The sequence below is a fragment of the Gopherus evgoodei genome, chromosome 5 (genome assembly GCF_007399415.2).
Source record: "Gopherus evgoodei ecotype Sinaloan lineage chromosome 5, rGopEvg1_v1.p, whole genome shotgun sequence".
Lineage (NCBI taxonomy): Eukaryota > Metazoa > Chordata > Testudines > Testudinidae > Gopherus > Gopherus evgoodei.
This window is the reverse complement of record NC_044326.1, coordinates 56,699,842-56,727,395: the sequence shown is the minus strand read 5'-3', so window position 1 is coordinate 56,727,395 and position 27,554 is coordinate 56,699,842. Positions and strand designations below refer to the sequence as shown.

The 27,554-nt window shown below is 39.2% G+C and overlaps 1 protein-coding gene across 1 annotated transcript in view; it reads right to left on the bottom strand.

Annotated features, from left to right (window-relative positions):
• The window catches only part of TUSC3 (tumor suppressor candidate 3), a 285,011-nt gene that overhangs the window by 129,392 nt on the left and 128,065 nt on the right, over nt 1–27,554 (bottom strand). The window contains 6 exon segments of the mRNA XM_030565064.1: nt 19,176–19,316; nt 20,386–20,411; nt 20,414–20,525; nt 21,350–21,401; nt 22,970–23,081; nt 23,453–23,457. Of these exon segments, the coding sequence (XP_030420924.1) occupies nt 19,176–19,316; nt 20,386–20,411; nt 20,414–20,525; nt 21,350–21,401; nt 22,970–23,081; nt 23,453–23,457 (448 nt within the window).

Below are 27,554 nucleotides of genomic sequence, written 5' to 3'. Positions count from 1 at the left end.
TCTCAGGGAGATGGAGAACCTTCACTGACAGAAGTAGCTCTATCATCAGCGTAGGCAGTGTCTTCACTAAGTGCTACCAGTAGCACTGCTGCAATGCTATAGTGCTGTAAGTGTACACAAGCCCTTAGAAAAATATACAAGTTTTCTTCAAGTCACCTCAGTCTCTTACCTAGTACAACATATTTTAGGCAAATACTTAGCACACATCTTTGATTCCAGGTTTACGCAATGCCATGGAAATAGTTGCCACCACAAATGTTCCTGAAAGAAAGCTCCATCCCTATTTTCAGAAATAATTAGATACATCTCCTATGGAACTCTGATTAACATACCTATGACAAAGAACTATGATGGAGTCTATAGAAAAACAAAATTCCCTATAGGAAGGGACTTGTGAAGTTATGCTTGGAATCTAAGAAAAAAGGTAATCATGTGCATTACTTCTTGCAGAAGGCAATGCTTCAGAATCTATAGAATAAAAGTCATTGTCATATCAGTAATCACTGATGCTATATAAAAAGAAGATAATCCAAGGAGCAATTCTGCACTAACAAGAAAACAGCAAAGTCTAAACATGTCTCCTATGTTCTCAGCATGGACATTCCGCACATGACCTAAGTATGCACAGCTTGGCTGAATGACAATGATTAAATAAGGGGGAATAATAACATTCTACAAGAATTAAAGCAGCAAGTTCATCAAAGAGTTAGACCCTCACTCCGTCACTGACTTCATCAGTGCTACTCACAGTACTTAAAGTTAAAAACATGCAGGATCAGGCCCTTAAAATATAAGACTGGTTCAGGAGAGATGTAACAGAACATAATACACTTTAAAAAATGTTTAGCCAAAATAAATAAGAGCCACATTTTTGCTAATATTCTTAGCTATGTGAAGGGCTTTTTCAAATATTTTATCAAATTGTAGATGTAAATGTATATCAAGCCAAAGTTTATTGCTATTAATTAAGTCCTAACAGGACTTAATCCAGTTTCCAGTGCTCAGCACCTCTCTGTATCAGACGCTGAAGTCAAGGGGGGCACTATGTTTCTATTGCTGAAGAAAGAGAATCAACAGTTATTTTCATGTCTTGTTAATGCATCCTGCTGAGGGATTTCTATTGCGATTCCTCTGATGAGTCATGCAGGAGCTAGCAGATGTTTTTAAGACATGAAGATAACAAGGAAGTAGAGATTGAAGATAAGAACACAAAAGGGGGGCGAGAAAGACATTGGAAGACAATATAATTTAATTATATAGAGTATTTTTTAATATATTAAATTTTTCTGAACAAATCTCTCAACTGAAAGCTAAACCACAGATCTCTAGTCCTTGTTAACTGTTATATAAATACAGAAATATACCTCCTCACAATGTAGTAATTTCCAACAGAAAGAAGTCCATAAGGTAATTTTTTTCTTCAAATGTAGACCAACTTATTTGCAATAACTGAACTAAAATTTATCAAATGAAGCAATATTAATAAAATGATGGTTCACCCAAATGGCCTCTCTCAATAATGAAATTTACATTTCAATGTACTATGCTCTGGATTATCCATTCCCATGGCTGGCCTCCTAGCCTGCTCATTCTTCCCCTGGTATACCTGGTCTCCATCCCCTCCCTCAGTGTGTATCCAGGCCTTTAGAATGCCTTCTATGGGGTTCAAATGAGGAAGAAGGTGGTGCATGCAGGACGGAGAAGAGCCACTCAAGGGGTATCCACACCCTGAACAGATTCCAATGGAAGAATGTGCATGTTTTGTTTCTTTCTGTTTTATTTCCAATTAAAATTAAAATTTATTCTTTCTTAATAAAAACTAAGTTGACACAGTACTGGTTTAATTTAAGAGTTGAATGATTCAGAATGTTTCTCTGTTACCCAGCAAGGGCTGAATCTGACAAATAACCAGAAAGGTGATCCAGAGTCTGGTGTGGACTATGTAAAGTCTCTTACAGACCATTTCTAGTGAAAATGGATGCATAGCCTACAAATATAAATCTTGGCAAAAGCATTATTGGGGGGTCAAAGCCAGACTTTTGAAATAATTAAATCTTGTGGCCTTGACTTATGTACACAAAAAGGAGGCAGCACTGGGCTGTTATACAACATCAGAAACAACACAATGGGTCATGAATCTCAGGAGAACAATGTATAGCAGAATACTGTACAAGCTTACCAGGTCTTCTTTCTGTATAGACTAAAATATCACTTTTCCTTCACCAAGAAGGGAACTTTGGCTTGCACAGGCAAGCCATGGCAACTTAAAATTTGACTCCAATGTTAGAATGTCTAGAATATTTTACAACACCTAGGATGCTTAATGTGCTTATCCTATTGAATAAGTAGTTTTAATCATTCATGTATAAATCTGAAGCAATGAGTGAAAAATCTGATAAAGATAAATGTAAGCATAAAATGGTTTCACTGTGAAACTGTATCATGGAAATTTGAGATGGAAAAGACATCTAGTCCCTTATCAATGTAGCTTTGTTTTCTACAGTATATTTTTTAGGGCTTTTTGTCCAGTCTAGGTTTAAATGTACCAAAGACAGGACTTCCACCCTTCCCTTAGCTGACCATTCAATACACCTATGGATCTCTCTTTCAGTAATTTTTTCCTTGATATTCAGGCTCATTTTGCCCTTTATATTCATCCCATTACTGCCACAACCCATATGTCATTAAATTCTTTTTATCACTGTATATTTTACAAAGTATGAAGCATATAAATGCCAAAAAGAATACTATATTCCAAGCATACCTCTAATGTTTATAAATGTTATACATTTATATGATACTTCTGATTATGCAGCTCCAAATCACATTGGCCTCTTTGTTTCTATAGGCTATACAATCTTACAGATAGGATTTTCAAACACACCTAAGGGTTTATCTAATTTACTCTCCACTATCATTCATAGGTCTGTGCCAGAATTATAGCTTTCCAGGTTTCTCCCTCCCACTGAATAACACAGTAATTTGTGATTTGTCTTACATATTTATATTTGCATTCTCGTCCATCTGTGGAACAATTTATATGCAAAATGTCTGCCTCCTGTGCATCTTAGGAGCTTTGTCAAAATAGAACCAGGACAGTTTAGCAAGAGTAGAAGTAGATCAGAGTAGGCTGCTTTCCCTTGAAGGCCCTAAGAGCTGGTCAGCTGGGAACGTACCTATATTAAGCTCCAGCAGACCTGGGACTCTGCTTTGGCAAACTTTCCCAGCAGCTGCCTTAGGCATAGCCCTGCCCATTTTGGACTCTCAGGAAACCTCTCCCCTTGGGAGCTTGGCAGCCTGAGCTAGCCTGGTCTGTGATATTGTTGGGGCTGACCACAAGTTACCTTGGGCTGTTGTTACAGCATAGTTCAGGGGGAGCTATAGTGAACTGGCTTTGACAGGCGGGGCTGGCTTGCAGCCACTTGACTGAATAAACAAGTAAAGAGATACAGAAGGCCAGAGAGTGTTGAGTGTGGGAATAGAGAGCAGCAGTGTCTCCTACCAGAGCCTGCTTGTGTGTGAATATGCCCCCCCCACCCCCCGCTTAGAAGGAGATGGTGATAAAAATGGCTATGAGGATTGCTTTAGAAAAACAGTTTCACCTGCGGACCTAGGCCTTGTGAGTGCCCAGGAATTCCCTACACTGGAGCAGCACCTGCTACGAGCCCTCAGTCACAAGGCTGGAGGGTCCGTGACTGTTCATAGCTGGAGGGGTGTAAGCATTGATTCTTGCTTGCTTCCTTGAAAGAATGTATTTAGTAACGCATGAAGGCTGGGAAGCTTATTATACTTTGGCAATAAAACCGGTTATACTTATGCACCTGGTGTGGCTTCATTGAGTGTATCCAAGCCCACCCCATTTGGCTTGACAGAGAGAGGAAGAAGGTCTATAGCAGAAGCAGGCTGTCAGGGATTGTAAGGAGAGTTTTTCTTCTATTCTCGGCCCTCCCACATATTTTGGGGGTTTTGCCACATAATTTAGGCCTGCTGTGTCACTTTGTACAAGAGGCACTGGCTATGTTTAACAAGTAGCACTGTAAAAAGTACCAACTATCTATGAGGTTATTAAAAACTGCCACAGGCTTGAAAGACCAATTTCTGTGCCTTTTGAAGTTAATTAAATTCTTGTGTGCTTACACACAAAGCAACTCATTAGAGTCCATAGTAGGTTAAGAACAACAAAATACTGCAGATACTGGTGCCATCAATAGCAAAGGAATAATAAAAATAATGATGCATTCATGAACTTGAGAAATACAAGTGTTCATAGCATTTGTGTTTATTTTTAAAAGGTAATAATTTAAATCAAGGGGTGACAGATGCATCAAGGTATTATCTTCTAATTTCTTCTATATTCAATAATTTACAAACTCATTTTACAACTATTCTGTTTTCAGGAAAGCCATCAGTTCTGTTCAGCTCAAATTTGCCTCTGTCTCTCATGGAAGCTAAAAAGCTATGCAGTTGCAAGGGCCGTACTCAATTTCTAAGTAGTAGTTAACCACTCATAAGCGGCTGCAGCAGAGGACAGACAGTTCAAGGCCAGAGAGTTGTGGTGCACAAGCAAAGGGTAGCTCATTTACAGTGTATGAGCTCTCTTATCAGCACTTCATAAGGTATGTCTACATTGCAATGTCAGATTGGGCTCACACTCAGGCTCATAGACTCATAGACTTTAAGGTCAGAAGGGACCATTATGATCATCTAGTCTGACCTCCTGCACAATGCAGGCCAAGGAATCTCACCCACCCACTCCTGGAACAAACCTCTAACCTATGTCTGAGTTACTGAAGTCCTCAAATCGTGGGTTAAAGACCTCAAGGTGCAGAGAATCCTCCAGCAAGTGACCTGTGCCCCATGCTGCAGAGGAAGGCGAAAAACCTCCAGGGCCTCTGCCAATCTGCCCTGGAGGAAAATTCCTTCCTGACCCCAAATATGGCGATCAGTTAAACCCTGAGCATATGGGCAAGACTCACCAGCCAGCACCCGGGAAAGAATTCTCTGTAGTAACTCAGCTCCCACACCATCTAACATCCCATCACTAATAATCAAAGATCAATTAATTGCCAAAGTTAGGCTCAAGCCTAACCCTCCTTTCATTCAAAATCATGCTGACCCAGGGCTTGGACCCAGGGTCCCAGAACCCTGCAGACATGCAAGGTCTATGTCCAGGTCAAGTTCTGATCCAAGGTTCGAGCCCTATCACTTTTCAGTGTAGACACAGCCCTGCTTGACTCAGGTCCTGACAGTCTGCAAAATGTCTACCACCATCCCATGGGCAAACTTCCTTGGCCATCTCTATGCCAAGAATCTGAAATCTACTCTGCTGAAAATGGAAGCAACCACTCTTGGTGTACTGCAGCCACTCAGCGAGTCAGCATTAACCCCTCCATTGTCTTCTGATCACTGAGCTACAAACACCATCAGAAAGTCTTCGTGTTTGCAATGGAAATTGAACAGAAGAAGTCTTTTGCAAATTGTGCTGCTTCATGGTCAAGGCCAGCGAAACTGTAGACTTTATTAGGAGCAACAGAAATGACTATGCATACTAGCAAATAATGAAGAAGCTGGAAGTTTTTCAAATTTACTGGACCGGTGACCAGTGCAAGGAGCAGATTAAGTGGCTCAAGACTGAGTACCAGAAAATCTGCACAGGGACTGATGTGAGCCAGCAGCAGAGGATTCTGGGTACATACCGAGAGGAGCTGATCTAACCCGCCTCTCCCCACAAAGGAACAGCACACTGCAGAGCCTGCAACAGACACAGACTGGACAGAAGCCACTTCTGAGCTCAAGTAAGTTTCTGGCTCCATTTTTATGTTTATAATAGAGTAATGGGAGGATTTCCACTCTATGAACCAAAAAGTGCAAAAGTTCTGAGACTCACCAGCTAGCAGCATGTATCCACTAATGGCAGACTGTATGCCAGCAGCCTGTCTGCACCCACTCCCATCCCCATCCCCACCACATGGAGTTCAAATGGTGACTGGGACATGAAAATAGTAAACATCATTAAAGTGTATTTTTACCAGAAAGACAGATTTTTGCTAGGGCCATTGCAGTTTCTTAAAAATAATAAAACATTGTCATGCCTGTAGATAGGTGCCTTTGTAAACATCTACAGTCTATTGAGCTGCCTGCAAACAGTGAACTCTGAGTGTGTTTGCGGAAATATGCTGCATTCATAAATCTAGTCCATTTCAGTTACAGGTAGTCCATGCAGTCAGGAGGTGACAAAATCATTTGTTCCAAATATGATTATGGTTTGAAATTTTGTCCAGCAATGTGCTGAAGGTGAGGAGGAGGAAAGCTTTGGATTTCAACATGTTTACATGTAGTCATAACAGGTTAAGACATGTAGAAGCTAACATCATCCTGTTGATTCCCTCATGAATTCTGACCCAATTCTGGGCTGACAGCTGAGTGCTGATAAGAACTCCAGATAGGTAGTCATATTTCATGGAAGGGCATCTTTTCAGGGTCACCTTGGTAGCTGACTATACCACACCACTCATAGCTATGCTGTTCAGTCACTATATGTTTGAATTCTTCACTTGCATACCCTGCAGGTTTCCCACAGCAGCTTGGAATAACATCTCCCTTTGCCAGTTGGGCATCACAAGCACCGTTATGTCCTCCAAAATGTGGAAGGCCTGAAATCGTACAAAAAGCTTTTATAACACTGCAACTGACAGAAGTCTCCCCCAGCTCTACCCCCCAAACCTAAGTAGTTTTGCAATCTTCTAAAATAAAAAAATGCAGCTTTGCATTTTTTAACTTACCATTGGGCCTGCAATTCTTTCATTGTGATTAATCAGGCTGTGTCCAGGGAGCTTCTGTGCTCTGTCACATCCTTCTTGCAATATATTAAAGTTCAGTTTGTAAAAGTATCATTTTATGTCCTTGAAATTCCACAATTTTTTTTTCTGAGTTGCTGCAGTAAGCTATTTGAGACAATAACCCTGTGTTTTGTCCTGTTCCAGGCCCCTCAACCTTTGATGGCTGCAGTACCTCCTCAGCTTGCATACTCTGAAGCAGAAATGGGCCAATATAGCTTCATGGACTGTTCCAAGAGGAAATGTTTCCATGATGAATTTATGGTTGACGTTTTGGAGAGGGCCAAGAAGCAGGTCCAGTACCAAAGCCAGAGGGACAGCATGAGGCAAGGCAAGAGGAAAGGCTCAGGTTGGCTGCACAGCACGAGGACAGGGTTTCAGCATGGAGCAGGCATTTGCTTCATAGTTCCAGGAACAGAATGGTGCATAAGGGAGCGGGACAGGTTCAGCAGAAATAATGAGTGGCTCATATCACTAATGACTGCACAAGTAACAGCTCCTGCTGCCTCACCCACGACACAGCTTGAGTCCCTTGCATGCTACCCTGTGGGGCAGTCCAGAAGCAGCTTGGAAGACTCCATGGCTGGGTAGCCCATGCAATTGGGCCCCATGAGTGTCTGGGCAGGGCAGCTTTGCCCCATGCAGCCCTCCATATTGACCTTCCTCCCACAGTACCACATACATGGCAAATTGGGAAAAGAAGGGAAAGGAGAACAGGCATAGACGACTGGTGCCTCCCCATACTGGAGTGTCACAAGCTAAACGGAAGGACTCGTGACTACCCCACAGGTCTCCTCCCTGTCCGCCCCTTTCACTCCCCACCCAGGCTGGCTGCTGGGGGGCACCTAACCCTGCATGCCTCCCTGACGCATTGTCTCTGAGAATAGTTGGCCTGGGGACATGCCACAGTAGGGGGCCTGTGTCTTGTACGGTTTCACAGTTTGCACTTTTCATGCACTTTGGGTTTTTATTATGTTTTTATTTTCTGTTGTTACTGGGATTTTGGTGTGGTAATGGCCTGCCTGGGAATGGGTAAATATTGTACTTTTCTAAAACGTTTATAAAGTTTTTTTTTTATTTAATCCAGAAAATTTATTTCTCTGACTGCTTCACATCATATGATGTGTATTCAAAATAATAAAGGTAAACACATGATTAGGGACAACTAGGAATTAGTATGCAAAAATTATCCCTCAATATAATTACCTATAAAAATTCATACTTCGATCACTTCCTTACATCAGTCCTTACTGTGAATAACCTCCCAACCCCTATTTCGTAAGTGGCCACGCCATTCTTAAATACATTGCATGGCACTAACCCCCCCCCATCCCCAAGCACTCTACTCCTCCACAGAATCAATGAGTCCCCATACCCCACACGAAGACATTCATAAAGGTGCTATTTCTCTTCTTCCATTGAGCCATGCAAGTCCATAATGAAGGAGCACAAAGCATCCCTGTCTCCTGTTGCCTGGGGGCATCCAGCTCCCGTTGTGCAGTGCACTTTGTGCCTGAGTGTACCCACTCAGAGGACACTCACTGTCATAGCTCCATTCAGGGGGAAATGGTTCACCTTTGGCTTCACAAACACTGTGAAGAGCACAGCAAACCATAGTGATGCAGACAGCATTGATGACACTGGCATCCAAATAGGTCTGTAAACATCTTAAGCGGGATTTCAATCTGCCAAAAGCACATTCAACAACTATTCTGCACCTGCTGAGAGTGCAATTAAACCATCTTTTGCCAGGGCCTCTAAAATCAGGGTATGGTTTTAAAACCAAGGCAAAAGGGGGAATAATGGTGTGGTCAGTGATATCATTTATGACAATGTAATTTGGTGGGAATAGTGTCTCAGCTTGTCCATGTATGTAGACTCCTGATCAGTGAAAAACCCTGGCATTATGCACTTCTCCATAGGTTGCACTGGAAATGTTCATAAATTACACCCTGTGGTTCTCAAGGGCCTGCGTAACAATGGAGCAGCACTCTTGCAGTTTCTGTGCTCCTTGAGGAGGGCAAACTATGGGCACACAAGTCCCATCAACGGCCCCAGAGCAGTTTGGAAACCTCATTCTCTCAAAGCTGGCAATTACTTCAGGCATGTCTTTTATGCCTGCCACTTGAGGTAAACCACACACCTAATTGCCTGAGAAACCTCCACAACCACTTTACCCACAGTTGACTTTCCAACATCAAAGTGATCTGCAACAGCTTGCATACGGCTAGAGGATGGCTTCTGGACTGGCAGGGGTGGTCTCATGCTTGTGTTTTTGTGCTAATGGGTCATGACAAGCTGCTCACAAATCTCTAGAAATGTAGCTTTCTTCATGCAAAAGTTGTAGACCCACTGCTGGTTATCCTAGGTCTGCGTGATGATATGATCCCACCAGTCTATGCTTGTGGCTCTGCTCCAGAAGCATGGTATACACAAGGGGCATCGGAGACTGTACCAAGTATATTGAGAAGCATCAGCCAGTTTCAGTATTCCTCTTCCTCTGCCTTCTCCTCCTCCTGCTCCCTCATAAGTTGTGTCAGGTGCCTCTGGTGGATCAGAAAATGCTGCTGAAATGTTCATCAGCTTTTCCCAGAACACAGGAATGAACACATAAGCAAGAATTCTTCAGAAAGTGACTCCATGTTTCTGGCTCTGGTAGCTGACATTGACCAAAAACGACTGCTCGGCAGAATGTGTTGGTAGGCTGTTCAAGCTTGCTGTAATGTGCAGAGTGGACAGTCTGGTTTTCTCACAGTGCACCGTGGTCAAAGGGCTAGAGTGAATACTTTTCAGGTGGATGCTAGGGAGTCTGGGATATGGTTGGTTTGACTCAGCTCTAAGCATTGCAGTGGGGATGCCAGAGCCTCAAGTTCAGGTTAGAAATTCTTAACTTAGGGTTAACACTCAGTGTAAACACTGAAGCCCTGGGTTTTCTAACTCAAGGTAAGTTGACTTGAATTCCATGACCAATGGCTTACATTGCACTGTAGACAACCTCAGTGGCTCTGAAAGCCCTTGTGTGTGCCAGGCAATGTTTTATTAAAAACTATGATCATGTTTTATTTTTTGCCATTTGGTGGTTGTCACTGGAATTATTAATTTCTGTGTTGTTGTTTTCCCCCCTCTCCCCTAACTGAAATGTTAAAAAAAAATCCTACTTATTTGTCATTCTCCAATTAAAACAAAAAGAGATGGGAAACAAAAGCAAAACCTGGAGTGGTCGCGGTGTATACAGTTATTATAGAACAAAACAATCAAATGAAATCGAATTGAGACTTCTGATAACAAGCCACTCAACTTCTACTGAGTCAGAACCTGCAAACTATGTGCTAACAAACAAAATAACTCATATAATTATGTTCTACTGTTATTCTAAAATGATCGTGCTTCTCAAATTATTAAGAAAAGACAAAGATTTTAGGTCTAATTCTGCTCCAAGACACAAAGTGAAAATCCAAATGACCTTTGTAAGTGACAACAGAACATGTCCCTATATCCTTCCATTACGAAGGATAATACAGCACAGATGTAAATCAAAATACGTATTTTTTCCTCTTTTTAGTTTTATACACAGCTGATTCTGGATAAGTCTGACTGGCAAAGTCAGCATCTTAGGACTACCTTCCTACTTACTGTAAGAAACCATACAACCAGAGATCACTTTCACCACCCAACCCCAGCCAGTAAGTTAAGAAAAAAAGTTTAACTCCTTTAATGCAGTTTTTCACACTGGAAAGATCTAACTGATTCAATATTTTAAAGTCTGTGTAGTAAAAACGGCTTCAAAGAAGGATATGGCTTGGTGCGAAGAATAATTTAAATGTTCTTAAAAAAAACCTCACACACATCACAACAAAAGTCCCAACAAATCACAAATTCACATGTCTCCTCTTGAAGATACTACTGGATTGGAGTAGACACTTTCAAAAGGCAGTATGAAAAACTGTTAATACTATTTTTTTTGATTTAAGCAGAGTTGCAAAAACTACTGTTTGAAATTAGCTCCATTCCCTCTTCAGCTCTGCATCAGATTCAAAAAGAGCTGTCAATGGTGACCAGGCATAACTGCCAATTTCCCATCTCAAGTGAGAGCCTTCTGCAGATTTTATCTGTTGCCAGTTGCCCCAAATAAATTAGCTTTTAAATGTCCTAAAGAGAAAAATGTGCACAAGACAGACTACTTCTGAAAGTGTTTACTAATTATTTATATGCTTCATAACTGCTTCTGCACTTCTGCAAGGGATAATTTAGGCATGACTCAACACCACTTATCTAGACACTGTCTATTGCCATCTTAACATTCCCTTTCAAGGCCTTTTATGAAAATGTAGTTGACTGTTTTAATATTTATTAAGCACCAAATAAAAATACCAAAATGCATAATTACAATGCACTTTAAGATGTATATACATCATTAGCATTTATAGTGCCTAAAGTGTGCTAGGCATTTATAAAACAGACAAGAACTCGTATCTGCCCTAGAGAGCTTGCAACCCAAGGTCCTAGTCTTGCAAAAGGATCTGCTAATGTAAAAATGTTTGTTCACGTGGAGTTTTACTGAAGTCAAAGGGATCCCAGGCAATTGTTTGGATCAGTCCTGGAAGATCCCATTGCAGGATGAAGATTTATGTTTAGATATAGCATAGAACAAAACAAAACCAGTAAAAGTAATTTGGATGGGATAAGGAAGAAGAGACTGAGCTATCACCTCAATCATTTTTGTCTTTATCAATGTGTTAGCACATGCAAAACTGATTGTCATTAGATGCAGTATTAGCAGTGTGTATTACCCCAGCTATATGCTGTTGAATGTTGTTGCTTATGTAGTCACTAACCACATTGCTTATATGTACGTAATTACATACTCAGCTTGACAAAATTCACTCACCAGGGCAAATCATAAGCCATCATTTTTTTTATATTTGTCTATCAAAATATGATTAAGAAAAATAAAATGTACAGTTCTTATGATTGCAAAGATTACTTTCTAAGGCTGCTGTAAGGGGGGGAAGATGGCCCCCTTACTCTTTTTCCCCCCTCAAGCCTCTCCTACAAGGACTATGGGGAGGAGAGTGGTCTCTAGTATTCTCTCACATTCCTGGTATCCATCATTGGTCTTCCTCTTCTGTGAATATATCCAATATTTGACTCTGCTACTGATCATAGTGTTGCCAAGCAGCAGCTGGATAAAATTAACCAGATTCTTTTCAGATTCACGGCTGCCAAAAGGATTAGGAATATCAATAGAACAATTTAGAAAAGTTGTTAAATTCACTCTATTACTGCTTAGCAAAGCTATCAATGGAAGGAGAATCACGGTAACTGTCTTTCTACAGACTCAGGAAGATATATTGCAATGTTTACTTTTCACATTGGATTTGATCCTGTCTCATGGGACAGAAATGACAAAAGGCCTTAGGGTTAAGCACAACTAGAAACCTATCTATGATATATTTATAATCATGTGAGTGAAGACTACTAAATCAGGATCAGAAATTTAAGTGTGTAATCACTAGTAGGATTACCATGTAACCATTTCAAGAAAAAAAAATCTTTAGACTTTTAAACTTCCTTAATTTTGCACATTCTCTAAGAAAACCCAGGCAAAAAATGGAGTTTGTTTATGTCTTGAAATACTAGCTTTCCATGGTACTGGACTAACTCTGTTTCAACTACAGGCTTTCAGCCATAATGACACAATAACTGCTGAATATGGAGTAAAACAAAACAAAAGTCAAGCTGGTGATGTGTGGTAGAGAACACTGGAATAGGAAATTAGAATAAAAAAGATCACTGATTCCAGAAAAAGACTGTGACACTGTAAATTTAATATGGAAGCTGTCAAGCTGTTCTGCAGTGGCTCAAGAGCGTGAGTACCAAGCTCAGGGCAGATTATTAAGAAGCAGGATACAAACCTCAAATTGGTTGTCAGTTTTATATTTATATTTCACCAACCAAATACCAAGTGTAAACTCCTCAGGCACTATAACAGCCTTACCTTGGAGTCACAGACAGCCCTCCAGGGTACTCCTATCTGTCTTGCCACTCAGGTAAGCGTACCTTTGTGACAGATGGTCTCTTACACCATAAATCACAACAATATTGAGGTTACTTCCAGTCCCAAAAGATCAGTCACTTATCCAGGTCAATTGCACTTTAGATCTCAGACCAAAGACAATATTTGTAGCCAATCAAGTAGGAAAAGGAATCAAGAGAGATAGTCACAAGGTTAAAGCAGGTAAACATATATACACAAATGAGTTACAATCTTAAGTTTCAAAAGCTAATTGTAGCTTCTATAATAAGCAAACACTATATGGTCTTTAGGGTTAAACCAGCTAAGCAACTGAGGATCCCTCGCTTATGCTTAAAAACCTTGCATCCGCCCCCACCCCAGCCCACCCACCCCCAGTTTCAAGCAGCAAGATTTCTTGTTAGGGGTTTTTATTCCCTCCCCACCTCTCATTCCTACCCCATGTGCTCTCAGCTGTGAATTCTGCTGATGGGAGGAATTCTCTTGCATGACTTCTCTTCATGGAGAGGAGGGTAGGGGAAGAGCCAAGCAACAAAGTATTTTATTCTCTTTAATGTTTCAGAATAGTCTGTCTAGTTTGATGGGCCTTCCTTATCAGCCAGGACATAAAACCTTCTGTTGGAGACCAACTCTTTACACTAGTTAATATCTTTCTCCGGTCAAGTGATTTACACAGTCACAGAGGCTTACAATACAGATGCTTAAATATTACCTTACAATGTGGAACACAGATTTTATAAGTGGGATTAATACATGCAGCAACTCAGCATCCCATAAAGTTTAAACACTAAACACATTCTTACAATTCTAATTCCTGCTTTACCAATACATGTGAGCCAGACTGATTCCAGCTATGTAGTTGTCCATGTTCAGATGAGACATGAGAGTCTTGGCATGAGCTGGTGCCTCGCCAGTATCACAGATGCATTTTGTCCATTCAAAAGATTTTACATCTTTATGGTTCAAGTTCTAAACCGAAAAATTTATTGCATATTGCTGTCTTGTAAAACTCTCTGCCACAATGTGAATTAGAATCTACTTTTTAAAGATCTATTTTTGTTGTGCTGTTACAGTAGGCCAATAACTTAAGTAATCCTTGTTGTGGAATTTAATTAGACTGCGGTAGCAATTAGTCTGAAGTGCTTCAGAAATTTAGGCTCCCTCATTAGCATACCTAAAATAATTATTTTAATAAAATGGTGGCAATATGGAAATAACACACATGAAATTAGCACAAAATACAAGTCTATTTTTTTGGTACAAAAGGTGTTAGAATTGGGGACTGGCACTTTGGATGCCCCACAGAAGTCAATTGGAGTTTTGCCATTAACTTCAATGGAACCAGAATTTTACCCCTAGATTTTGTTCCTATTTCAGCCTCTCTCTTTACGATGAAGCACAAGGAGTTGCCCCAATTTCAAAACTAGAACTCTTAAGTTACTTCACCCTATTCCTTGCTAAAATATGTGGGGCGAGCTATAATCACTTTTTCCTTTTTAAAATGTATGTATGAACATATTTATGGTTTCTGTCCAATGTTGCAGTAAAATAGACCTGTCTGGAAGGGAACTTGAAGTTTCTTAACAGCAACCATAATTCAAGGAAGATGCCTCTGTATATTTATACTTCTGGGATTGAGGAATGGGCACTGAGAATTTGATTTAAGATCTTGCTACATTGTCTCATATAAATGAATACTACAAGGGTCCTCTAGTAGCCTAGTGTTCCAGAGATGCTGGGCAACTTCAGCTCCCATTTTTGATTGATTCGAAGCTGCTGATGCTTAGTGACTCTGAAAATTAAGCAATAGTATCTGTCTCTCAAAATTTCCGCCTGTCAATATTTATGCAATTGTTTTGGTAAGGAAAGAAGTTGGACTGTTGGAAGAGCCATTACCAGCATATTCTACGTATAGTTTTCCATGCTCGCTCACTGAGTCATAGCTAAAATTGAGATTATCAACTATGTGTGGCAGAGACTGTTCTCTGCCAAGCCTCCTACAGCCTTTTGGGCACTATCAAATTATAAATTAATGAACCATAATAAAGTGTGAGAGGTAAACAAAATTGTTTGTTAATTTCCTTGATGTCTTAGAATACGGTAATCTAAATCAGCTCACTGGTTCTGTTTGAGTTTTTCCTCTCAAAAGCTACTTTTATCTAAGCATCTAAATTTCTACTCTCTTTCTTATGTTGAAAAGAGATTTTTAAAGTAAGGCATTATTCAGCTATGTATAAACATAATTTTATCCCTTTCCTCATTTATTAATGGATCTTCTTTCTTTGGATAACTTTCTCATTCATATAGTTATAAAAACCTTTTTTTATTTCCCTTAGAATGAGTAACTTTATAATAAGGCTATCTCCACATTAACTACTGAAGCTTACCACCACTTCCTTTGCGTTTTTTTTTTAAGTTGTGGCAATACATGGTAATAATGGCCACTTGAAACCTTTGTAATATTTTAGTTAAAATACAATGCAAGTTCAGAACATAAGAGCTGTCGTATTGAGTCAGACCATGATTTATCTTGCCCAGTATCCTGCCCATACCAGATTTAGGGAGCATACAAACAGAGCAATTATGGAGTGACTCCACATGTGTCTTCTACTCTTGGTTTATGGTAGCCAGAAATTTAGGATTGCCCTGAGGCATGGGTTCTGTCCCTGAGCACCTTGGCTAATAGCCATTGATGGACCTATCCTCCATGAACATATCCAGTTCTTTTTTTAACCCAGTTATATGTTTGGCCATCATAACATCCCATGGCAACGTGTTATGTGAAAAATTAGTTCCTCTTGTTTGATTAAGCTTTCTGTCTGTTAATATCATTGGGTGACCCATGGTTTTTGTATTGTGGAAAGAGGTAAATAACAGTCCTCTATTCACTTTTCCACACCATTCACAATGTTATAGCCTTCTATCATATCATCTCTTTCTAAGTTGAACAGTCCTAATATTTTTAGTCTCTCCTTGTATGAAAGCTGTTCCATATCCTTGACCATCTTTGTTGTCCTGCTCTGAACCCTTTATTGTTCCACTATATCCTCTGAGATGGGGAGACCAGAACTGGACACAATATTCAAAGTGCCTAATAGGAGCGCTATAGATTTATTAGTGACATTATATGTATGGATGTAGATAGATATTATGTATTGTTAGCATTTTTGATTGCTGCTGTGCATTGAGCTGAAGTTTTAGAGAACTATCCATGGTGACTCCAAGTTCTAAATTAGCTATTACACCCAAGAAAGAGAATCTACCATACATTATATTATATTGAAAGAAAGAAGAAAGAAGAAGAAAGAAAGAAGAAGAAAGAAAGAAAGAAAGAAAGAAAGAAAGAAAGAATTATTTTCCCAATGTGCATTACTTTGTACTTATCAAAATGGTTTCATTTGCCATTGTGCTGCCCAGTCACACAGTTTTGCGAGATCCCTCTGTAACTCCTCGTTCTCTGCTTGGATTTAACTATCTTGAATAATTTGGTGTTGTCTGCAAACTTCACCACTATATTCATTCCCTTTTTCAGCTCATTAATGAATATGTAACTGCACCAGTCCCAGAACAGATTTTTTGGGAACCCCCACTGATCCCTCTCATTGCGAAATCACCAATTACTCCTATCTTTTGTTCCTATCTTTTAACCAGATACTGATCCATGAGAGAATCTTCCTCTTATCCTATGGCTGGTTCTTAGAGCCTTGTTGTGTGGGACCTTGCAAAGGCTTTCCGAAAAATCCAAGTACACCATTCAGTAGATCACGCCATCCACATGCCTGTTGACTCCCTCAAAATCTAATAGATTGATGAGGTATGACTCTCCTTTACAAAGCCACATTGACTCTTTCCCAAAAAATAATATTACTAGGTGTTTGTCTTTACTGTAGTGGCCACCAATTTGCCTGGTACTGAAGTTAGGCTCATTAGCCTGCAATTGCCAGGATCGCCTCTTGAGCTCTTTTTAAAAAGCCAGCATTACATTAGCTACCTTCTAGTCATGTGGTACGCAGGCTGATTTCAGTGATGGGTTCAATACACGTAGTAGCTCTGCATTTCATATTCAAGTTCCTTCAGAACTCTTAGGTGAATGCCATCTGGTCACTGCAACTTATTAAAGTTTAATGTATCCATTTGTTCTAAAACCTCTTCCATTGACACATCAATTTAGGACAGGACTTTAGATTTGGTGCCCAAAATGAAATGCTCTAATGTGGGTGTCTCCCCCACATCCTCTGCACTGAAGACCAATGAAAGTAATTAATTTAGCTTGTCTGTAATGGCTTGCTTTCCTTGGACCTCCTTTGACTAGTGGCCCTGCTGCCTGCTTGACAAGCTTCCTGCTTCTGAAATACTTTTTTTTTGTTAGTTTTTGTTAGGTTTTGTTTCTTTAATAAGTTGCTTTTCATTTTCTTTCTTGGTCTGCCTTATTATATTAACCCGCCAAAGTTTTTGCTCCTTCCTATTTTCGGCATTAGGATTTCACTTTCAAATTTAAAGGATTCCTTTTTACCTGTAACACTCTATTACTCTGCTGTTTAACTATGGTGACATTCTTTTGGTCCCCTTACTTGTTTCTGTGATTTAGTCTGGGTGTCTATTATGGTTTTTTTAAGTGGTCTCCATGCTGCCTGCAGGCATTTTACTGTTGTGACTGCTCTTTTTAATTTCTGTCTCTAGTATCTCATTTTGTGTCATTTCCTTTTTGAAGTTAAATGTTACTGTGCTGGGGTTATTTTTGGTGTGTGTTTACTCCTCCAAACACATTAAATTTAATTCAATTTTGATCACTTACAAACAGTTCAGCTATAGTTACATCATGTACAGATCTTGTGCTCCATTTATGACTAAATCACAATTGCCTCTCTACCCTTGTGGATTCCAAGATGCAGTCATTATGGTTGTCATGGTATAATTCCCCAATCTGAACCTTAGAGTCCAAAAGATGGGGTACCAGCATGAATTCCTCTAAGCTTAATTACCAGTTTAGATCTGATAGGCTGCCACCACCAAAAATATAGTGTTTTGGGGCACTCTGGTCCCCCTAAAACCTTCCCTGGGGACCCCAAGACCCAAATTCCTTGAGTCTCACAACAAAGGGGAATAAACCATTTCCCCTCCCCTCCTTTCTTCCTTCCAGATCTTTTCCACCCTGGGTACACTAGGAGATCACCGTGATTCAAATCCTTGAATCACAACACAGAGAAATCAGGTTTTTCTCCCCTTCTCTCCCCCTCCCAGGCTTTCCCTCCCTGGGCTATCCTGGAGAGATAGACAGATTCAAGCTCCGTGAATCTAAAACACAGAAGAAATTCACCTTTCCTCCCACACTCCTCCTTCCCTTCTCCCACCAATTCCCTGGTGAGTACAGACTCAGTTCCTTTGAGCCTTAACAAGGGGAAAAAAAATAATCAGGTCTTTAAAAAGAAAAGCTTTTAATAAAGAAAGAAAAAAGTAAGAAATCTCTGTAAAATGAAGATGGAATATTACAGGGTCTTTCAGCTTATAAAACTAGAAAGAAGTCTCCCCAGCACAATACCAATCAAAATCCGTCCAGCAAAATACACATTTGCAAATACAGAAAACAATCAAAAGACTATAACCGCTTTTCTACTTAATACTCACTATTCTGATATATAAGAGACTGTAGCAGGGAGATTGGCAAGAAACCTGGTTGCACGTCTGGTCCCTTTCAGGACCCAGAGAGAACAAAGCACAAACCCAAAAAACACAAAAGCTTCCCTCCACCGAGATTGAAAGTATCTTGTCTCCTGATTCGTCCTTGGTCGGTGTTTCAAGTTCACTGTTTGTTAACCCTTTACAGGTAAAAGAGACATTAACCCTTAACTATCTGTTTATGACAACGGTGTCTAGAAATTTTTCTCTGTACCATGCACTAAGATGACATATATTCAGTTATATGAGGATAGTTGAAATCACCCATCAGCATTGAGTTTCCTGGTTTTGTAGCCTCTCTAACCTCCCTTAACATTTCACCATCGTTATCAGGTGATCAGCAGCATATTTCACCACCACCGACACTGTAGCATATTTTAACTAACGAATTAGTAAATTTTAGTTTATATATCTCCCAGTTAGCAATGTTATCACCCATCAGACTTAGCCAAGCTATTCATATTATCAGTTTATAATAAATATTGTCTCATCCTGACAAACTTATTACTGCAGTACTTTCTAAATTACTATGCAAGTGGCATTTTCATGTTGTCATTACATACAAAAATTTGAAACTGCTACAATATTACTGAAATGTTAAAATATATCAGTATTAAATGTCAGCATACCAGAGCTGCCATTGCCCAGCCAGTCTTATTGTAGATGAACTCCAAGTTATTTCTTCGCAAGTACAGCAAGCCACCAACAAGTGACACTAAAAGAGCCAGAGCAATAGTGCCAGAATAGTTCGGAGGCCTGAATACCCTAATCTGCGGAGGGGGAGAGAAAACAAAAGTATCAATTATCCTTCTACTTTGTGACAAACAGAAGCGATGCAATATACACAGAGAGAGAGTAGTAATAACCCAATATCTACTACTGAATGCACAGTATTCTCTCTGTTAAGGATGTTCTTGTACAGAGAATAAGTATTGATGAAAGGGAATATTGCTTACACTGTCACACAACTGGGACTCAATATCTGACAGACTGGGGAGAACCCATCCTCTCTCCTTTTTCCAGGCTCCCCTTTGCCTCAGATGAGTGGAGGGCAGTAGGGTCTCAGTAATTGGATGGATGCAAGCTGGGAAGGGGAAGTGCTGATGGCAGTCTTCCCAAATAGGTGGAAGTGATTAAGGGAAAAAAGATCATCTGCACTGCTTGAGTTATTGCCGGGTATTCCCAGATTTAAGAGAACAAAGCTGTGGCCTAACTAAACCACATCCACTGCACCTGGTATGTCTTCCTGCATGACTGGGAAACATGTATAGATGATTAGGAATATGCTAGCAAAGATAAGATTTAGTTTCTGAAATATTTTAAAATCCGAGAATAGTCCCTTTGCATGTGACTGAATTGGGAATTTAAGCAATATGTTTCTTTAGTACTTTAGAAAGTTTTTGTTTTCATCTTTAAAGAACAATTGTATATAATATTCAACTATATAAAAATAAATAAGTTTACTCAACATATTTGCAGATTATTAGTCTGTGCATATTTTGGCATAAGTAAAACACTTTTGAAACTCCAGACTTTGTTTTTTAAGTAACATTGGCAAGTACATTCACATTTATCAAGTAATTGTCACAATATTATCACTCATTTTGTGCTAGACTGGATGAAAATGTAACTACCAAACAAAGACTGAAATGCAACATTCAAATTGCTGAAGTTACCACAGTGCACTCAAGTATTGCAGCTCATATTTAGTATTTTAACCTATTTTGCGGATTTCATTTGATAATAAACATGCATTAGGGGAAACACAGTGCTTAGTGTCAGTTCATCATAGTGTAGGCAGATAAGTTTGGATCAGTCTTAACATTGTCAATGACTTACATGAACATCCGTTCTGTCAGCTATCATTTAGCTAGCTGCTCTGCTGCAATCCTATTCTCTGCAGGGTCGAAGGTGTCAGCTCTCTTGGGTTTACCTTTCAGAGGAAAATGCATGAATGTTGGAGCAGAGTTCATATTGAGCTACAAAAAACAGAAGACACCACAATATTAAATGACTCAAACATGCTTTGGCAACTGTTTGCCTTCTTCCTATCATAGACACTGGCAAAGATACCATTAGTCAGAAAAAATATTCGTGGCTTTCCAAAGTTTGAAATAACTACTTCAAACATTTAAATATATTTTTCTATTACTGAAAAAGTGCTCAGAGCTAACATTCCTTCAGTTTCTTCAATTGGGCTTTTTAAGGCACAGTAGTCATTACATAAACCATATTTCAATTTAAGCACTCCTTTGTGAGTATTTTCCTAATATGCTCATTTATGCTGTTATAGAACTAGCAAAGTAGCATCTTTAAAAATATTGTTTATATTACACAAAGTCACAGACTTAAATTACATCCCAATCTTGGGGAGGGGGGGGAACTTCTGCCACATCCTTAAAAGGTTAAATGCTATGTGGATGTTAATGTGACTACTCACACTGTATAAAGTTAGCATACATGTAAATATTAGAGCACTGAGGTCTTAATATAATTCATCCAGTGAATGTTCCCAATATTGTCAATTTGAAACCAATAGAAAATAGTGACAGGGCCCCGCTGCTGGACATTCTAGGTGTAACAATTATTCCCCAGCATGATGAACAGGACAGGGAAATATATTTCATTATATGAAACATCTCATATTTTGGTATATGAAATTTTCTGGATTTCAGAAAATAAAAATGCAATACATTTATCAGTGATTTGAAAATTATAAAGTTATCATTGGAAATATTGAAATGATTAAATATGAATGAAACTGAGTTCTCTAATGATACAAGGGCAATACCATTTTATTTACCTGCCTTGCTTGCTGCTCTCCAACAAAATCAATGTTATTACTTACATAAATGCTTTAATTAACATCAAGTACACAGTTCATTTATAATTTATAAAAAATAAACTAGATACTAAAATATTTCCTTCTAAATACAATATGCCTCATCCTTAATGAACAATTATTGAAAGAAAAATATTTTTGTGAAATGTGTTAAGAAGAATGTTGTAAAACAGTTGAATTTAGTTGGGATACTCAAATATAGAAATCTTCTGTCAGGTATACATATTTTTAAAGACTGTTGACAGCCTGGTTGCACCAGACCTACAATTGGTTTCCCATTTCTATATAATCAGAATGAAAAGTGAAATCAATCAACGACATGCTTTTATGTCAACTGCAACAGTAGCTTAGCTACCATATTACAGTCAAGAATTAAATCTCCCATGCTATTATAATTAGTTCAGATGTCCACTGTCTTGTTATATTTGCCTATAAAAACTCTGATAAAAATAACATTTCTTCAAAAACCTACATGACAATATGCTCACTTGTTAGTTCCTCTTATTTTCACAGATATCCAAAATAGCTGGAGTTCTCAAAGACAATGAACAAACAGAATGTGGACATAAACAAGTGTAAGTCCACTGACATAAATGGAGTTGTATCTCTTTACATCACAATAAACTGAGCCAATGCATCTACAAATATAATATTCTCCGTGTGTGCGCACAAAAAATGCATATTTGAACTAAAATAAAAAGCAAAATTTGGAAGATCATGTTATTTGTATACGATGTGGTCCAACTGTTCTGTTGGAAAACCATCCAAGCTTTGCTGTGTATTGTTTAAAACTGTAGAGTTGCTTTTTTGCTTCATAGTTTAGTATCTCACAATTCAACAAAAGGGAGTAAAAATGGTTGTAACTTCTACTGTTTCTTGCTTTTATTAATTCATCTTCCAGTGCCAAGAAGGGAGCTAAGCTTTAAAAGAGAAGAAAATATTTGCTTTCTGGAATTATGATTCAAGTTGAACTTCAGTTGAGTATCCAAATCAAAGTGAATTTGCGGGACTACTGTATTTGCTAATAATTGGGTCTCCACATTTTAAAGCAACCATAGCTATTTACAACAATTTCCACTCTTTTTTAAAGAGTCCAAGACTGATTATTCTACAAAGATAAAAAGGGTATTAAACATTTAATTGACGTCTTCATGTTAGGTGATATTTGTTAAGTAATTTTTTTATGTCAAGAGAATCAATGGGAAAGTTTAACTACGAATGTGATTTTCACTACACTTCACATCATTTTGGAGTCAATTTGTTTTACAAAGTCCAATGGAAGCAACTACCAATACATTAACAATGGCTTGATAAACTTCATTTAAACTTGATATAACCGAAAACAAATATGGTAGCAAAATTGGCTATTTTGCATTTTTGGTGTTTCCTGCTATTGCTACCAAGGGTGCATTATAGAAATTCCTGTGACTAACCACAGTTTTCAAGACTTTCCCCCCCACACTGTAATTTTTTATTATATTATCTACAAAAAACAAAAACAAAAAACAATAAAAAACACAGTACTTAAAATATGTGATATTTATTAACCAAAGTTAAAAAGACATCATTAAACACCTTTACCTGTTGAAAACATCTGCCCCTTCATCATAATCCACTATAGTGAAGAATAATTTATTAGAAAAAGCAGATGAGTAGCGCCATGAGTTGGCCAGCACTTGATATTCTTCATTAGCTATTGCCTGTTGGGGAAAAAGGCATAGATACAGATCAAAAATATAGATATCTGTATGTAATTGATTACCAGTAAAGATTCAGTAACCATTTGTAACAACTGCAATCCAAACAGAGATTAACTAAAACTGTAGCAAACACATTCTCAATGCTCTACCAAAAAAGCTTTTGGCTGGTATGGCATGGTGGTGGTGTATTCTCGTTGTTGTTGGTTTGTTTTTCCAGAAGTACAATTAATTTATAATGAGTGAGGTAATATCTGTTATTGGATCAGCTTCTGCTGGTGAGAGAGAAAAGCTTTAGAGCCACAAAGAGCTGAGGTACTCTGAGCGTCACAGCAAAATGGTCCAATAAAAGATATACATCACCCACATTGTCTCGCTAGTATCCTCGGACCAACCCGTTACAACTACGTTTCATGCAGTTAATTTATAACAACTATCTAAGCAACAAAACTCAAACAAAATACTAATGAAAATAAGTTTTAACATTTTTAACATAAAAAGCTCTACAAAAAGTGTAAGTTAAATGCTCCTATAGTTGTGCTGGAAAATATGGGCCCATACCTGCAAATGATTCATGTAGCAACACCCTTGTGGAAATGCAGATCCAGTATCAGGATTATATGCGCAAGACTGCTCCAAATAAGCATCAATTCAGACTAGTAGACATTGAGCTATACACCGGGGTGGCCAAACTGTGAGTCGTGAGTCACATGCAGCTCTTTTACTGTTGAAGTGTGGCTCACGTAGCCCCTTCCCACCCTCCACCTACTAGACGGGGGTGGGGGAAGAGCTTAGGACTTCTGCCTTGCAGCGGGGGTGGTGGGGCTGGGAACTTCTGCCCAGCAGGAAGGGAGGTCTTGGACTTCAGCTCTGTGGGCGCACCTGCTCAGCCTCAGGCTTCAGCGGAAGTAGGGCTCATTCCCGAGCAGCATCAGGCGCCTTCTGCAGGGATGAAGCCCTGAGTCCTGGCAGGTGTGCCCTGGCTCTTGAATTTGTGAAGATTGTCGTATGCAGCTTGGAGGGTCAGTAAGTTTGGCCACTTCTGCTATATATCAATGCAACATTCCTCCCAGAACAAAAGGATACATGGAAAGAGCTCTGCCAATACTACACTGAAAATTGTTGTGCCACAAAAGGAGTGGTAATGGCAGAACTAAAGTGGGTGGATTTGCGAATAACATCCCTATTTGACATTCTTTCCTACAAAAAATATTTAAAACCCAACATAAAATATAGGGTTTTTTTTTTAAGTCTGTAGTAATTTCTATCAGCATTAGAAAGTCACATTCCCTTCCCCTCTCCCCAGCAGGCTCCCTATCCCCAAACCTCAAGGAAGAGCCAGAGAGAAAAATAATGCAGCACGACACTACATTAATTTTTGGACTTCTCCCTCGTGGTGCTCAGAAAATCATTTTTAAAGGAAGATTTGGGGGGAGAGGGGTTGATGAGAAAGCTGCATTACCAGTGAAGAAGTTATCTGCATGAATAGTCCTGGAACCACAAGACTTGGAGACAAAACAACTGTACAATTTACTAGGGGGCATCTCAAAGTTATTGAGGGGATCTTTGTGTAGATTTCCACCCCACATAGCTCCTTCTGTGCTATTTCAATATTTTCTATTAATTATTTATATTACAGAGCCCCGTTCTTTATCTACCTTTCTTTTCAGATGGAGGGATACAAAAATAGTATGAACACATTGTTTTTAAAACTTCTCTCAAAGGATTTTTTTTGTAAGCGTGCTGCATGTACATTATGGCGTAGTACATAGGCATTAAAGCACTATTTGGCTACTCCTGCAACACTTGTCTATGATTTGAGTTACAAAGAAAATAGGCAGATATATATGAGAAGGAAGAAAAGGGAAGTAGGTAAAAAGCAGTCTTTCATAAAAAGTTGTTGAAAGCATGCTTATTCTTCTCATTAAGAACAAGCCATAATACTGAAGTCAATGCCACCTCAGCACACAGCTCTTCTGGAGCTGTCTATACCAAGAGAAATAACATGCATGGGCAAATGCACCACTATAAAAAGAAAAAGTGAAACTTGAGCATCACTTTAAGTCAATCTCACATGCAGTACAATGAAAACCTAACTTTTATCCTTGTAAACTATTCTTTTTAAAATCTCTTTTAGTAAACTAGATTTGAAAGTATAGAAAATGTGGAGCTTATGTTCATTGGCATCCTGAAGAGGGCAGTCAAGCAGCATCAAATGACTGCTGCAAATGCTTAAGTACTAACTGTAGGGCACTGTTCTGTTAAACCTGTTATAGTAAAAAATGGTAAGGTTTTAATGTAAGAACAAGATAACATAATTTCATCTTGATGCTATCATTCTACTTATTCTACCCTTTCATATTTGTTACACATATTTATGTAAAATCATAAAAGAATTATAATTATAGTTATACCCCAATAGTCAATAAATTTCTTAATTTTTTCCCCATCTTTGTATACTTTGCATCTTTAAATTAAACCAGTTTCCAATTTATTTAAAGGGATATCTGTCTTTCAGAAGAGAGCTTAGCTTCTAAGTTTTTTTGTTGTTGTGTTTTCTTCTGTCTACTTGCACGTTCTGCGATAGAGTGGTTTTGGAATACAATCTTTAGAACTTCCTTAAGGTAACTTAGCAAAGTATTCTGTAAGACTTCTCTAGAGCTGCTATCATAAAGACACTAAAAAGACATTCTGTAAATACCAAAAGTGCGTAAAATTCAAATATTTGCACTTTAATATTGAAGCTAGCTCTTAATTCAACTGATGAGCAGGTGGCTGAAGAGCTATAACAGTTTCTCTTTTGAAACCAATGGCACTACTCACTGTACATGAAGTTACGCATGCACACAAGTCCTTGAAGGATTGGAGCCTAATTAAAGACAACACAGAAGTAGAGATAACAAATAATGAAAAGGTCTGGAGAAGGAAGGGTGAGACGAACAACGATAGGTTCACACAATTTGTTACATGGTCTAGCTATGTACACAACCAGAGAGCATCATATCATTCTTATTACAATATATAACATCTCCACAATCCATCTACTTAGATAGATGTCATTTATTGCATCACCACTAACTGCCTTCTGAAGTGATTGGGAACACCTATCTGGACTCTGATAAATACTAGGCAACACTGTTCCAAAAATGGTAGTTCTCTAGAAGCGGATTGTATCTCAGGTGCAAAATAAAATAAATAAATAAAAATACATAAATTAGAGTCTTCTGCTACTGAAAAGGGTATAGATACAGCCATTGTCTTCCAACTAGCTGTGTGAGCTGCTATGAAGTATGGAAGGAACTGTATTTGGTCTTGGCATGAAAGGACTGCACGATCAGACTAGGAATAGACACTAATGCTGCTAGTTTGGCATTACTTTTTCATCAGGCTGAGCCAGAAAGGAGAATAGAGTATCTAAGCAGTAGTGTAGTTGGTGGGATTCAGCAGAAGCAGCTGCTTCCCCTCAGGCCGGCAGGCGCGGAAGTGGAGCCTGCCGGCCAGCGCTACCAGCCACACAGCCAGAGGAGCTGCAGGGTGGCAGCAGCAGCCCGGCGCAGAAGCGGTGCCTGCCGGATGGCGCTGCCCACTACACAGCCGGAGGAGCCACGGGGCGGCAGGCCAGCATGGAAGCTGTGCCTGCTGGCTGGTGCAGGCACAGCCGAGTGCTGGGATAGGAGCCAGGGACAGGCGGCAGTGCAGGACGGAAGGTGAGCATGGGAGGGGGGTCCGACCTGGGGGTGTGGCCAGAGGGGGAGCCAAGGTGGGGGGCCTTTTTATGTTTTTTGCTCCCCCTATGCTGAAAACCTGGCTACGCCACTGTATCTAAGAGCACAAACAGTGTTACTGTTACTACCACCATTTAAGAGTTTAGGCAGAGATGGTAGCACTGCAGTACCAGCAATTACAGCAGTATTATCTACCAATGAGAGATGCAGAGACCAGGTCAGATGACATAGTGCCATCTAAACATTCTTTACCTAGGCTATTCAGTATTTTTCAATAGTCATTGTTGGTACCAGGTCGTTTCCTTTCCTACACGACACATGCTTAACATATATTAAATTATGAGTTTGATATTTCCAGCAAACCAGATTGATTAAATAAGCCAGCATCTATGCTTGTTTTTTTCTCCAGAGCCTATGAACTGCTGTAATTGCCAGCAGTTACAAGACACCATACAGCTCTTTATAAGAAGGCACATTTTTTCTTAAGATAGAAACATTAGAGAAAATCTTCCAAACAATATTAAAAAAAAAAACCCTACACACAAACAAAAAGCTTACCAGAGGTCACCCCCTTACAACACCAACAAGGTCTTAGTAGGGGTCAGTCTTTCAAACCCCACAAAGGGCCCCCCCGTGGTTGCAAGTTTGTAACAGCATTACTCAGAACTCGCACAACCACAAATAACTCAGTCTTTCCTTTATGCAGATTGGGCCTTTGATATTGGCCTCATATAACAGGTGAAC